This window comes from Tachypleus tridentatus, chromosome 10 (assembly GCF_004210375.1).
Source record: "Tachypleus tridentatus isolate NWPU-2018 chromosome 10, ASM421037v1, whole genome shotgun sequence".
Lineage (NCBI taxonomy): Eukaryota > Metazoa > Arthropoda > Merostomata > Xiphosura > Limulidae > Tachypleus > Tachypleus tridentatus.
In genome coordinates, this window is record NC_134834.1 from 7,006,483 (window position 1) to 7,022,268 (window position 15,786).

Consider the following 15,786-nt stretch of genomic DNA (forward strand, 5'->3'; position numbering starts at 1 on the left):
GTAGGTTAACGTTAGTAGGATAAGTCTGTAGTAAAACTTGAAACTGTTGAAGATAGGTTAAGGTCAGTAGGGTAAGTCTATAATAAAACTTGAAACAGTTGATGGTAGGTTAACGTTAGTTGGGTAAGTCTGTAGAAAAACTTGAAACAAATGAAGGTAGATTAACATTAGTAGGATAAGTCTGTAGTAAAACTTGAAACTGTTGAAGATAGGTTAACATTAGTAGGGTAAGTCTGTAGTAAAACTTGAAACTGTTGAAGATAGGTTAACGTTAGTAGGGTAAGTCTGTAGAAAAACTTGAAACTGTTGAAGGTAGGTTAAGGTTAGTTGGGTAAGTCTGTAGAAAAACTTGAAACTGTTGAAGGTAGGTTAACGTTAGTAGGGTAAGTCTGTAGTAAAACTTGAAACTGTTGAAGGTAGGTTAAGGTTAGTTGGGTAAGTCTGTAGAAAAACTTGAAACAGTTGATGGTAGGTTAACATTAGTAGGATAAGTTTGTAGTAAAACTTGAAACTGTTGAAGGTAGGTTAACATTAGTAGGATAAGCCTGTAGTAAAACTTGAAACTGTTGAAGGTAGGTTAACGTTAGTGGGGTAAGTCTGTAGAAAAACTTGAAAGTGTGGGTTAACATTAGTGATATAGTTCCACAGGAAGTGTTGATTAATATTAGTGATATAGTTCCACAGGAAGTGTTGATTAACATTAGTGATATAGTTCCACAGGAAGTGTTGATTAATATTAGTGATATAGTTCCATAGGAAGTGTTGATTAATATTAGTGATATAATTCCACAGGAAGTGTTGATTAATATTAGTGATATAGTTCCACAGGAAGTGTTGATTAATATTAATGAGATAGTTCCACAGGAAGTGTTGATTAATATTAATGAGATAGTTCCACAGGAAGTGTTGATTAATATTAGTGATATAGTTCCATAGGAAGTGATGATTAATATTAGTGATATAGTTCCACAGGAAGTGATGATTAATATTAGTGATATAGTTCCATAGGAAGTGTTGATTAATATTAGTGATATAGTTCCACAGGAAGTGATGATTAATATTAGTGATATAGTTCCATAGGAAGTGTTGATTAATATTAGTGATATAGTTCCACAGGAAGTGTTGATTAACTTTAGTGAGATATTTCCATAGGAAGTGCTGATTAATATTAGTGAGATAGTTCTACAGGAAGTGTTGATTAATATTAGTGATATATTTCCATAGGAAGTGCTGATTAATATTAGTGATTTTGTTCCACAGGAAGTGATGATTAATATTAATGAGATAGTTCCACAGGAAGTGTTGATTAATATTAGTGATATAGTTTCACAGGAAGTGTTGATTAATATTAGTGATATATTTCTATAGGAAGTGTTGATTAATATTAGTGATATAGTTCCACAGGAAGTGATGATTAATATTAGTGATATAGTTCCATAGGAAGTGTTGATTAATATTAGTGATATAGTTCCACCACAGGAAGTGTTGAATATTATTAGTGATATAGTTCCACAGGAAGTGTTGATTAACTTTAGTGAGATAGTTCCACAAGAAGTGTTGATTAATATTAGTGATATAGTTCCACAGGTAGTGTTGATTAACATTAGTGAAATATTTCCATAGGAAGTGTTGATTAATATTAGTGATATATTTCCATAGGAAGTGCTGATTAATATTAGTGAGATAGTTCTACAGGAAGTGTTGATTAATATTAGTGATATATTTCCATAGGAAGTGCTGATTAATATTAGTGAGATAGTTCCACAGGAAGTGTTGATTAATATTAGTGATATAGTTTCACAGGAAGTGTTGACTAATATTAGTGATATATTTCCACAGGAAGTGTTAATTAATATTAGTGATATAGATCCATAGGAAGTGTTGATTAATATTAGTGATATAGTTCCACAGGAAGTGATGATTAATATTAATGAGATAGTTCCACAGGAAGTGTTGATTAATATTAGTGATATAGTTTCACAGGAAGTGTTGATTAATATTAGTGATATATTTCCATAGGAAGTGTTGAATATTATTAGTGATATAGTTCCACAGAAAGTGTTGATTAACTTTAGTGAGATATTTCCATAGGAAGTGTTGATTAATATTAGTGATATATTTCCATAGGAAGTGCTGATTAATATTAGTGATATAGTTCCACAGGTAGTGTTGATTAACATTAGTGAAATATTTCCATAGGAAGTGTTGATTAATATCAGTTATATATTTCCATAGGAAGTGCTGATTAATATTAGTGAGATAGTTCTACAGGAAGTGTTGATTAATATTAGTGATATATTTCCATAGGAAGTGCTGATTAATATTAGTGAGATAGTTCTACAGGAAGTGTTGATTAATATTAGTGATATAGTTCCACAGGAAGTGTTGATTAATATTAGTGAGATAGTTCTACAGGAAGTGTTGATTAATATTAGTGATATAATTCCACAGGAAGTGTTGATTAATATTAGTGATATAGTTCCATAGGAAGTGTTGATTAATATTAGTGATATAGTTCCACAGGAAGTGTTGATTAACATTTGTGAAATATTTCCATAGGAAGTGTTGATTAATATTAGTGATATAGTTCCACAGGTAGTGTTGATTAACATTAGTGAAATATTTCCATAGGAAGTGTTGATTAATATTAGTGATATATTTCCATAGGAAGTGCTGATTAATATTAGTGAGATAGTTCTACAGGAAGTGTTGATTAATATTAGTGATATATTTCCATAGGAAGTGCTGATTAATATTAGTGAGATAGTTCCACAGGAAGTGTTGATTAATATTAGTGATATAGTTTCACAGGAAGTGTTGATTAATATTAGTGATATATTTCCACAGGAAGTGTTGATTAATATTAGTGATATATTTCCATAGGAAGTGCTGATTAATATTAGTGAGATAGTTCTACAGGAAGTGTTGATTAATATTAGTGATATATTTCCATAGGAAGTGTTGATTAATATTAGTGATATAGTTTCACAGGAAGTGTTGATTAATATTAGTGATATATTTCCACAGGAAGTGTTAATTAATATTAGTGATATAGATCCATAGGAAGTGTTGATTAATATTAGTGATATAGTTCCACAGGAAGTGATGATTAATATTAATGAGATAGTTCCACAGGAAGTGTTGATTAATATTAGTGATATAGTTTCACAGGAAGTGTTGATTAATATTAGTGATATATTTCCATAGGAAGTGTTGATTAATATTAGTGATATAGTTCCACAGGAAGTGATGATTAATATTAGTGATATAGTTCCATAGGAAGTGTTGATTAATATTAGTGATATAGTTCCACAGGAAGTGTTGAATATTATTAGTGATATAGTTCCACAGGAAGTGTTGATTAACTTTAGTGAGATATTTCCATAGGAAGTGTTGATTAATATTAGTGATATATTTCCATAGGAAGTGCTGATTAATATTAGTGATATAGTTCCACAGGTAGTGTTGATTAACATTAGTGAAATATTTCCATAGGAAGTGTTGATTAATATTAGTGATATATTTCCATAGGAAGTGCTGATTAATATTAGTGAGATAGTTCTACAGTAAGTGTTGATTAATATTAGTGATATATTTCCATAGGAAGTGCTGATTAATATTAGTGAGATAGTTCTACAGGAAGTGTTGATTAATATTAGTGATATATTTCCATAGAAAGTGTTGATTAATATTAGTGAGATAGTTCTACAGGAAGTGTTGATTAATATTAGTGATATAATTCCACAGGAAGTGTTGATTAATATTAGTGATATAGTTCCATAGGAAGTGTTGATTAATATTAGTGATATAGTTCCACAGGAAGTGTTGATTAACATTTGTGAAATATTTCCATAGGAAGTGTTGATTAATATTAGTGATATATTTCCATAGGAAGTGTTGATTAATATTAGTGATATATTTCCATAGGAAGTGTTGATTAATATTAGTGATATATTTCCATAGGAAGTGTTGATTAATATTAGTGAGATAGTTCTACAGGAAGTGTTGGTTAATAATAGTGATATAGTTCTGCAAGAAGTGTTGATACTGTTGGTGTTTAAACATCTTCTTTAAACCCGATATCATATGTGGAAACATTAGGTTCATGTTTTCATATAGTTATAAAATGTTGTGCCTCAACATTGCAGTAAGTGTTTTGTTTTCTGAATATTTGAGATAAACATATTTGGCTTGAAACAATGGTTTGGTCAGTTTTTTATCCTGACCATTGATAACAGACAAAAGTGTCATAATTTCCAATATTATGTAATGTGTGCACCTCACTGATAGAAAACTAAACAACCAGTCAGTAATGTAGAGATGTGGGGGATATGACCTCCAATTGCCTCATTGTTGGCTCGGACTAAGAACATGTCCATCAAATTTTTCAGAACTTTATTTTCAATGGTTAGAAGTTTTACCCTGTTTGTTCTATGATGCATTATCTGATATGTTTTCTTTTGTCAGGTTACTGGCTCACAACAACTTGAAACGTTTCGAAGTTGATGTTATCAAAGACTTGCCATCACTTGATACACTGTGAGTACAAATTCAGTGACAGCTCCGAACCAAAGTAAAATTTAAACCATCTTAGGACAGTACGTGTTCTGATGTAAGTAATAACACTAAACTCGGTAGTTTATAACTTATTATCTCGAAATACATCAGTTTTGTATTTGGAGGCGTTGGTTAGAATATATATTGGCCTTTTTAAAAATGATGGCCTGGTATGACCAGGCGGTTAAGGCGCACGACTCGTAATCTGAGGGTCGCGAGTTCGAATCCCGTTATACCAAACATGTTTCTCCTCTTTCAGCAGTGGGAACATTATAATGTGACGGTCAATCCAAACATTCGTTGGTAATAGAGTAGCCTAAGAGTTGGCGGTGGGCGGTGATGACTATCTGCCTTCTCTCTAGTTTTACACTGGAAAATAAGGGACGGCTAGCGCAGATAGTCCTCACGTAGCTTTGCGTGAAGTTCAAAATCAATACAAAATGATTAGGGGCAGAGCTTTGTCTTTTCACTGAGTCTCCTTAGTGTATAAGTGTAAGAATTGTAAGATAATTTATAGCAACTGTCTTTTTTTCGTCTAGGGATTTATCCTACAACCAGTTAACACTAGATGGCGTGACTTGGCCTGACGGTCTTCAAGTGAAGTGGCTGTAAGTCCGATAAACAGTCCTTAAATATGTTACACCATTTTCAGTTGTTTTATTGCGGTATCAAAACTTAACGTCATGTCACTCACTGATCTAATAACTTGTCAGAGACTTAAAGGTATTTGTGTTTAAAGGAAAAGTACCTTACTCTAGATCAGTGTTTAGATCTGACTAATGTTTTAACATGATTTTTGTGTTTAGGTTTCTTGAAAACAACCAAATCACCAGCATTGGGAGAAATACATTCGCGTCCTTAAACTCTCTGAAGGTGTTGTAAGTAGCCAATATAATACAGTATCATACACTTCTATTTTAGTCCTGTTACAATACAGTATCGTACTCTTCTATTTTAGTCCTGTTACAGTACAGTATCGTACTCTTCTATCTTAGTCCTGTTATAATACAGTATCGTACACTTCTATCTTAGTCCTGTTATAATACAGTATCGTACACTTCTATCTTAGTCCCGTTATAATACACTATCGTACACTTCTATCTTAGTCCTGTTATAATACAGTATCGTACACTTCTATCTTAGTCCTGTTACAATACAGTATCGTACTCTTCTATTTTAGTCCTGTTACAGTACAGTATCGTACTCTTCTATCTTAGTCCTGTTATAATACAGTATCGTACACTTCTATCTTAGTCCTGTTATAATACAGTATCGTACTCTTGTATCTTAGTCCTGTTACAATACAGTATCGTACACTTCTATCTTAGTCCTGTTATAATACAGTATCGTACACTTCTATCTTAGTCCTGTTACAATACAGTATCGTACACTTCTATCTTAGTCCTGTTATAATACAGTATCGTACACTTCTATCTTAGTCCTGTTATAATACAGTATCGTACACTTCTATCTTAGTCCTGTTATAATACAGTATCGCACGTTTCTATCTTAGTCCTGTTATAATACAGTATCGTACGCTTCTATCTTAGTCCTGTTACAATACAGTATCGTACACTTCTATCTTAGTCCTGTTACAATACAGTATCGTACACTTCTATCTTAGTCCTGTTATAATACAGTATCGTACACTTCTATCTTAGTCCTGTTATAATACAGTATGGTACTCTTCTGTCTTAGTCCTGTTATAATACAGTATCGCACTCTTCTATCTTAGTCCTGTTATAATACAGTATCGTACTCTTCTATCTTAGTCCTGTTATAATACAGTATCGTACACTCCTATCTTAGTCCTGTTACAATACAGTATCGTGCTCTTCTATCTTAGTCCTGTTATAATACAGTATCGTACACTTCTATCTTAGTCCTGTTATAATACAGTATCGTACACTTTTATCTTAGTCCTGTTATAATACAGTATCGTACACTTCTATCTTAGTCCTGTTATAATACAGTATGGTACTCTTCTATCTTAGTCCTGTTATAATACAGTATGGTACTCTTCTATCTTAGTCCTGTTATAATACAGTATCGTACTCTTCTATCTTAGTCCTGTTATAATACAGTATCGTACTCTTGTATCTTAGTCCTGTTATAATACAGTATCGTACACTTCTATCTTAGTCCTGTTATAATACAGTATGGTACTCTTCTATCTTAGTCCTGTTATAATACAGTATCGTACACTTCTATCTTAGTCCTGTTATAATACAGTATCGCACGCTTCTATCTTAGTCCTGTTATAATACAGTATCGTACGCTTCTATCTTAGTCCTGTTACAATACAGTATCGTACACTTCTATCTTAGTCCTATTATAATACAGTATCGCACTCTTCTATCTTAGTCCTGTTATAATACAGTATCGCACTCTTTTATCTTAGTCCTGTTATAATACAGTATGGTACTCTTCTATCTTAGTCCTGTTACAATACAGTATCGTACACTTCTATCTTAGTCCTGTTACAATACAGTATCGCACGCTTCTATTTTAGTCCTGTTATAATACAGTATCGTACATTTCTATCTTAGTTCTGTTATAATACAGTATCGTACACTTCTATCTTAGTCCTGTTACAATACAGTATCGTACACTTCTATCTTAGTCCTGTTATAATACAGTATCGTACTCTTGTATCTTAGTCCTGTTACAATACAGTATCGCACTCTTGTATCTTAGTCCTGTTACAATACAGTATCGTAAACTTCTATCTTAGTCCTGTTACAATACAGTATCGCACGCTTCTATTTTAGTCCTGTTATAATACAGTATCGTACATTTCTATCTTAGTCCTGTTATAATACAGTATCGTACACTTCTATCTTAGTCCTGTTACAATACAGTATCGTACACTTCTATCTTAGTCCTGTTATAATACAGTATCGCACGCTTCTATCTTTGTCCTGTTATAATACAGTATCGTACACTTCTATCTTAGTCCTGTTATAATACAGTATCGTACACTTCTATCTTAGTCCTGTTATAATACAGTATCGCACGCTTCTATCTTAGTCCTGTTATAATACAGTATCGTACGCTTCTATCTTAGTCCTGTTACAATACAGTATCGTACACTTCTATCTTAGTCCTGTTATAATACAGTATCGTACACTTCTATCTTAGTCCTGTTATAATACAGTATGGTACTCTTCTGTCTTAGTCCTGTTATAATACAGTATCGCACTCTTCTATCTTAGTCCTGTTATAATACAGTATCGTACTCTTCTATCTTAGTCCTGTTATAATACAGTATCGTACACTCCTATCTTAGTCCTGTTACAATACAGTATCGTGCTCTTCTATCTTAGTCCTGTTATAATACAGTATCGTACACTTCTATCTTAGTCCTGTTATAATACAGTATCGTACACTTTTATCTTAGTCCTGTTATAATACAGTATCGTACACTTCTATCTTAGTCCTGTTATAATACAGTATGGTACTCTTCTATCTTAGTCCTGTTATAATACAGTATGGTACTCTTCTATCTTAGTCCTGTTATAATACAGTATCGTACTCTTCTATCTTAGTCCTGTTATAATACAGTATCGTACTCTTGTATCTTAGTCCTGTTATAATACAGTATCGTACACTTCTATCTTAGTCCTGTTATAATACAGTATGGTACTCTTCTATCTTAGTCCTGTTATAATACAGTATCGTACACTTCTATCTTAGTCCTGTTATAATACAGTATCGCACGCTTCTATCTTAGTCCTGTTATAATACAGTATCGTACGCTTCTATCTTAGTCCTGTTACAATACAGTATCGTACACTTCTATCTTAGTCCTATTATAATACAGTATCGCACTCTTCTATCTTAGTCCTGTTATAATACAGTATCGCACTCTTTTATCTTAGTCCTGTTATAATACAGTATGGTACTCTTCTATCTTAGTCCTGTTACAATACAGTATCGTACACTTCTATCTTAGTCCTGTTACAATACAGTATCGCACGCTTCTATTTTAGTCCTGTTATAATACAGTATCGTACATTTCTATCTTAGTCCTGTTATAATACAGTATCGTACACTTCTATCTTAGTCCTGTTACAATACAGTATCGTACACTTCTATCTTAGTCCTGTTATAATACAGTATCGTACTCTTGTATCTTAGTCCTGTTACAATACAGTATCGCACTCTTGTATCTTAGTCCTGTTACAATACAGTATCGTAAACTTCTATCTTAGTCCTGTTACAATACAGTATCGCACGCTTCTATTTTAGTCCTGTTATAATACAGTATCGTACATTTCTATCTTAGTCCTGTTATAATACAGTATCGTACACTTCTATCTTAGTCCTGTTACAATACAGTATCGTACACTTCTATCTTAGTCCTGTTATAATACAGTATCGCACGCTTCTATCTTTGTCCTGTTATAATACAGTATCGTACTCTTCTATCTTAGTCCTGTTCTTTAAATGACTGAGAAACGTGTTTAACCTGAATATGGCAACAGGAAACTAGGTTAGTTATGTCTCTGACGTTTCGCGGCCAGTACGGCCCGTAATCTGCGGGTTCCAATCCATGACAATTGTGGAGATGTTAAGGCGTGAGGTCAATCCCACTTTTTATTATTAAAAAAGTATTCAAGAGGTGGCGGTGTTCACTTTTCATGAAGTATATTCCTCTAAATTAGGGACAGTAGTGCAGATATCCGTATATCAGTTTTGCTCGAAAAGAACGAAATTGATATGTCGCACGTACGAGCCATGTGATTATCCACGCCAGTACTGTTTGTCTCGAGTTGCAAGCAGGTGATGGTGCTGCCTCCAGCGTGATTTATGACATGAAACTTATGCTTTTGTAATTTATGATGTTTAAATCTCAGAACAGGTGTCTGTATGAATGTGTTTCCTATAATAACGCGGCCCCACGTGCTCAATAAAACGTAAGAGATTTGATTCGGATTGTAAAATGTTTTGTAATTGACAAACGTTTCTTGCTTACATTCGATTACAGATCACTCCAGAATAACCGAGTCTCATTCATTCACAAAGAAGCTTTCCATCACTTAGTCAACCTGATAGACCTGTGAGTAGGCTACGTTCAATTGGGTTTCCCGGGTTTGTTTTGTTCCTAACGTTTGTGCTTAACTCATGTAATTAATAATAATACAATATTTTCTAAGTTCTAATTAAAATAAACTCTTATGTTTCCAACAGTAAATTAGTGCAAATATATATTTTTATTTTTAGTTTCATCATTAATATATATATTTATTTTTAGGTTCATCATTAATATATATATTTATATTTTTAGGTTCATCATTAATATATATATATATATTTTAGGTTCATCATTAATATATATATTTATATTTTTAGGTTCATCATTAATATATATATATATATTTTAGGTTCATCATTAATATATATATTTATATTTTAGGTTCATCATTAATATATATATTTATATTTTTAGGTTCATCATTAATATATATATATTTATTTTTAGGTTCATCATTAATATATTTTTTTATTTTTAGGTTCATCATTAATATATATATTTTTATTTTTAGGTTCATCATTAATATATATATTTTTATTTTTAGTTTCATCATTAATATATATTTTATTTTTAGGTTCATCATTAATATATATTTTTATTTTTAGGTTCATCATTAATATATTTTTTTATTTTTAGGTTCATCATTAATATATATATTTTTATTTTTAGTTTCATCATTAATATATATTTTTATTTTTAGGTTCATCATTAATGTATATATATATATTTTAGGTTCATCATTAATATATATATTTATATTTTTAGGTTCATCATTAATATATATATATATATATTTTTTAGGTTCATCATTAATATATATATTTATATTTTTAGGTTCATCATTAATATATATATTTATATTTTTAGGTTCATCATTAATATATATATTTATCTCAGTTAATTTTCATACTGTCTTGTTTTCTGTTGAGGAGAATTGAAGAATTCATTTGTACACTTTAAATGATTTTTTACATTTGTGTTATCAACATAAAATGTTGTTTCAAACCATTTAGTAAAAGTACCATTAATTAATTCGTTGCGCGTGGCTTAGTATTTAGTGTGCCCGGACTGTGAATCCGTAGACCCTGGGTTTGCAACTCGTTATACTCGCTAAGTAATGTGGGTCTGTCGATGCACTGAAAAAAATAACAGTCAAATGTTCACTGGTTGGTTTCACAAAAATAGACTGAGAGTTGGCGGTGGGTGCTTTTGATTATTTGCATTCCCTTTTGTGTTTAAGTTCAGGGTTAAGGAGGCTATAAGGAAACATTCTTTAGTGTCGTTTTTGAGAACATTATAAAACAATCTAACCACTATTCAACTGGACAAGATCTGTTCAAGAGTTGGCGGTGGGTGCTGTTCGCTAGTTGCCTTCCCTATGTCTGTAAAATGAAAAGGAAGCTATACGTAGACATCCGTTTGTGTGATTTAAGCAAAATTCTAAAACTTGGAATAGTTATTAGTATGTAGCTATCGCTAATAATGAGATATTGTTGACAGGTGCTTAAACTTACGACATTTACTACAAACTAAAAAAAAAAAATTCCTTTTCAGGAATTTATCAAACAACAGGCTGGGATATCTCTCTTCTAAAACATTCTACAATCTATGTCAACTAAGAAAACTGTAAGTCCTTACTAGAACATTATGCACATTTTGGTCATTTTTTTCTGAACAAATAAATTTGTTTATAAATTTTGAGAACATTTACTGTAGACCTTGTTTTGTTAAAAATATAATTTAAATTTTTAACGTCTCACTGAGATAAGCAATAATTACATGTCTTTGGAATATTTTTGTAGGTGACAAAAACTACAGTAATTTTTGTCCACCCTGTATATTTCATAGGTGTTTTAGTGTAAAATGAAGTGTTTTTTTGACGTGTCAAACACATTATATTATTTTAGACCCCAAACAAAACAAATGTTGTTATTACCGAACAATTATCGATCTCTGTCAAAGAAGTCGAAGTAGTACTGGCTCTCTGGAGGACCTAGCATGGCCAGGTGGTTAAGGCATTCGATTCGTATTCCGAGGGTCACGGGTTTGAATCCCCGTCACATCAAACATGTTCGCCCTTTCAAATGTGGGGGCATTATAATGTAACGGTCAATCCCACTATTCATTGGCAAAAGAGTAGTCCAAGAGTTGGCGGTGGGTGGTGATGTAGAGCTGCTTTCACTCTAGTCTTACACTGCTAAATTAGGGACGGCCAGCGCAGATAGCCCTCGTGTAGCTTTGTGCGAAATTAAAAACAAACATAAAAATTGATAATGAATACACAAAGGTTTGTAATCTGTTGGATAATTAATGTGTTCATTATTGATGTCTCTTTGATTGTTTAGTGGTAAACGTCATAATGCTAAACTGCGGACTTTGATCCCTGTGGTGGACACATGACATATATATATATATATAGCTCATTTTGAATTATTGTGTTTTCTAACGATACATTTACTGTGTATTTACAGCATACACAAACATATCATAAGCCTTTGGTATTGTAACACTAAAATTCGAGATTCGATTTTATGAAGAGAGCAACACAAACAGCCTTTTGTCGTCTTTATACAGTATCGAAAAAATACATCGAACGTTAGTTTCGGATTGACTCCATAGATGTCAGCCCGAGTCTTTCAATGGTAACTTCACGACACCACTATCAACAAGTTAAGGGTGCCCCAAAATAACGCTTACACTCTTTGGATCATCATAACTTGCCCTGTTTATTGATTTTAACAATGAAGCAAGATACAGGTGATAGCCAAAGGATTTATTTAAATATTTAATACTGAAATCAAGAGAAAAAATAACAAATAAATTCTTCCCAAAGAAAACTCTCCTTGGTTGAAATTGTAAAATGTCACAATTTGCTTGCTTCACTTCAGGTGTTCAAACTGAAATCCGTTCTGCTCCAGACACACTAATAACGGGAAGAAATGGAAGTACACACATCAAACACCATCTCATCTGATATTAAAGCACATTGTTCTTCAATTGCAACTCTCAATTCGTCATTTGTTGCCCTTTTTGTGCTGTAAACTTTGTCTTTTAGAAACCCCACAAAAAGAAATCCATGGGTGTTAAATCTGGTGATCTAGCAGGAAATTCTACACTTCCTCTTCGTCCAATCCATCTGTCTGGCATAGATGCATCCAGATAAGCTCTCACGTCGCGATGGGGAGGAGCACCATCCTGCTGGAAGAAACACCCTTCTTCTCCAAATTGTTTTTGGATGCGTGGCATGGCAAACTCTTGTAGCATGTTGAGATAATTCAATCCTGTTATGGTGTCTTGGAAAAAGAATGGTCCGATGAGTCCCCTAGCGGACAGACCACACCACACAGTCACTCCAGGCAAATTCAAGTGATGTTCCTCTGTAACATGTGGATTTTCTGTTGCCCAGTAGGTGCAGTTGTGTCGATATATTGAGCCATTCAGCTTAAACGTTGCTTCGTCACTCCAAACAATTTTGAGTGGAAATTCATCATCGCCTGCACATCTAGCAAGATACCATTCACAGAACTCAAACCTTCGATCAGGGTCATCTTCATTCAGAGCGTGAACAAGCGATGGGATGAAACTTTTGAATTGGGAACGCTTCAAAATGCGATGAACGTTGGATTTAGGGATACCTGTTTCACGAGACAGTTGGCGCACTGATTTTCCTGGAGAATTCAGAACATTATCAATGATCTCTTGCTCTCTTGTTGGGCTTGTTGATGATCTTTTTCGACCGGAGCGACACTTTCTCATATTGTGGAGAGTTCCGTGTTCATCAAACTTGGCGATGATGCGTGAAATGCTGGGGCGAGATGGCGCATCCATATGGAATTTTCCAGTGAAACGTCTTTGCATTTCAGCTTTGTTTTCGACTTTCCAAAAAGTTTTGAGAATGAATATTTTGTGCTAGATTGTAAGCTGATTATCCGCCATCCTTGGACACAAGTCAAATCTGAAACAAAAGAAACGATTTATTAGCTATACACAGTCAAATAGTGTAAACGTTATTTTGGAACACCCTGTATTTACGAAGCAATGCGTAGTAAAAACTGTCAGTTGTTGTTGTTTTGAATTAAACACAAAGCTACACAATGGGCTATCTGTGCTCTGCCCACCACGGGTATCGAAAGCCGGATTTTAGCGCTGTAAGTCTGCAGACATACCGCTGAGCCACTGGGGTTGAAACTGTCAGTATTTCAGAATAAAACCCAATAAAGAGTTACTTTTTTTCTGTTATTAAAAACAACTGTATAAGCTTAGTTAATGAACGATTTATTAATATATTATTATAGACAGACAGAGTAAATTTTATATAAATATTGGTTTTAATTTTAATGTATTGTAGTCAGGGATGGCCAATCCTAAAATAAACTGGCCCATCAGTAAGCAGCCACAAAACTTTAATGACCAGTCACGGGCCGGAAACAATGATTTTAAATGAAAATTAGCCACATTAAATATACTTTAATATGTCCAGGTTCATCAGCTTGACCCTTAGTGGTACACCAAGGTTGTCGAACATTGATTTTTACAATAAATTACGAACTTTCTTTAAAATTGAGTTCCAAAACTTTACAGATAATCTAATATTGGAATATTGTTTTATCATAAGTCCATGTTTCAAGTTTATTAGAGTCTTGGCTTTTACTTATTTTCTAGAAAAACTAAAATATTTCTTTAATACCTGTGTGTAGAGAACTTGCTTTCAATCCACTGAAAACCTTGAAAATAAACATCTTCCAGGACCTCTTGAGATTGAAAACACTGTGAGTAGTTGTTTTAGTGGCAACTGGATTTAAAGAAATAAAAATAATATTATCTTGGCAACAAGTTTGGTTAAAAAATGGAGTTTCCATGATATCAGGCCGGCACGGGCAGATGGTTAAGACACTCGACTCGTAATCCAAGGGTAGCGGGTTCGAATTCCTGTCATAACCAAACATGCTCATCCTTTTAGCTCTGAAGACGTTATAATGATACAGTCAATCCCAACGTTCGTTGGTAAAAGAGTAGCCCAAGAGTTAGCGGTGGGTGGTGATGACTATCTGTCTTCTCTCTAGTCTTACACTGTAAAATTAGGGACAGCCAGTACAGACAGCCCCCGTGTAACTTTCTGCAAAAACCACAACAAAAAACCATGATACCTAGGTTTCAGAAAGAGATAATGTTTCTTTGACAGCTAGTTTATGAAAAAAGCACAATGTTTATTGGACAAATAGTTTTAAATAAGAATGTTTATCAGAGAACTAGTTTTTAAAAATAGCAACACATTTACAACAACTAGTGTTAAAATAGAACAGTTTATCTTCGACAAATAGTTTCAATAAAGGAACAATGTTTTTCGGAGAACAAGTGTTAAAAAGAACATAAGTTGGGAGGTTTCTTATCATATAAGTAACCTCATCTTCCAATATTAAATTCTCTCCTATTTTAAAATAACTGGTCTACACGTTCCGAATTCGCTCATTAGTTAAACATATTTAAAACTTTCTCAGAGGTACACGAATGTTTCCTTATAAGATGAAGCAAACACTTATTGACACTTAAACTTTGACTGAAGTGTGCAGTCTGTAGGATTATTCAACTCCTTTAAGATTAGATTCAAAAATGTCTTGAATTGTCTACTTACAAGTAAACCAGTATGTCACTTCAAAATATCTTGTTTCCCCACCATGATTTTAATCAAACTGTAATCTATATAAAACAATAAATTACTGTATTACTTTCTATGCTATAGAACTTAACATTTCTTTCTATTCTATAAACATTGATTTGGTGTATCTTCTTTACATGTTCCAACTTATCTGTCAATCTTTAATTGTCCGTTACATAATTAACATATTTTTTATTTCATGGTAGGAATTTATCACAAGTCGAAATTGGAAACATTGAAGTGACACATTTTGAAAAACTAGAAAGCTTAGAGTTTTTGTAAGTACAATGTTTGTTTAAGTTACTATGTTACAATAATAGTGGTTATTATTGTAAGTGTTTCTTTATGGTCTATGTTGCTCTTCACAGTGGTAGTTATTATTGTAAAGTGTTTGTTTATGATCTATGTTACTCTTGACAGTAGTGGTTATTATTGTACAATGTTTGTTTATGGTCTATGTTACTTTTGACAGTAGTGGTTATTATTGTAAAGTGTTTGTTTATGGTCTATGTTACTTTTGACAGTAGTGGTTATT

At 32.8% G+C, this 15,786-nt stretch overlaps 1 protein-coding gene across 1 annotated transcript in view; it reads left to right on the plus strand.

The window, feature by feature from the left end:
- The window catches only part of LOC143227936 (uncharacterized), a 29,547-nt gene extending 14,014 nt beyond the window's left edge, over positions 1–15,533 (plus strand). The window contains exons 6-12 of the mRNA XM_076459291.1: positions 4,468–4,539; positions 5,097–5,165; positions 5,364–5,435; positions 9,548–9,619; positions 11,150–11,221; positions 14,293–14,364; positions 15,458–15,533. Of these exons, the coding sequence (XP_076315406.1) occupies positions 4,468–4,539; positions 5,097–5,165; positions 5,364–5,435; positions 9,548–9,619; positions 11,150–11,221; positions 14,293–14,364; positions 15,458–15,533 (505 nt within the window). The remainder of the gene's footprint in view (positions 1–4,467; positions 4,540–5,096; positions 5,166–5,363; positions 5,436–9,547; positions 9,620–11,149; positions 11,222–14,292; positions 14,365–15,457) is intronic.
- The last annotated feature ends 253 nt before the right edge of the window (positions 15,534–15,786 follow it).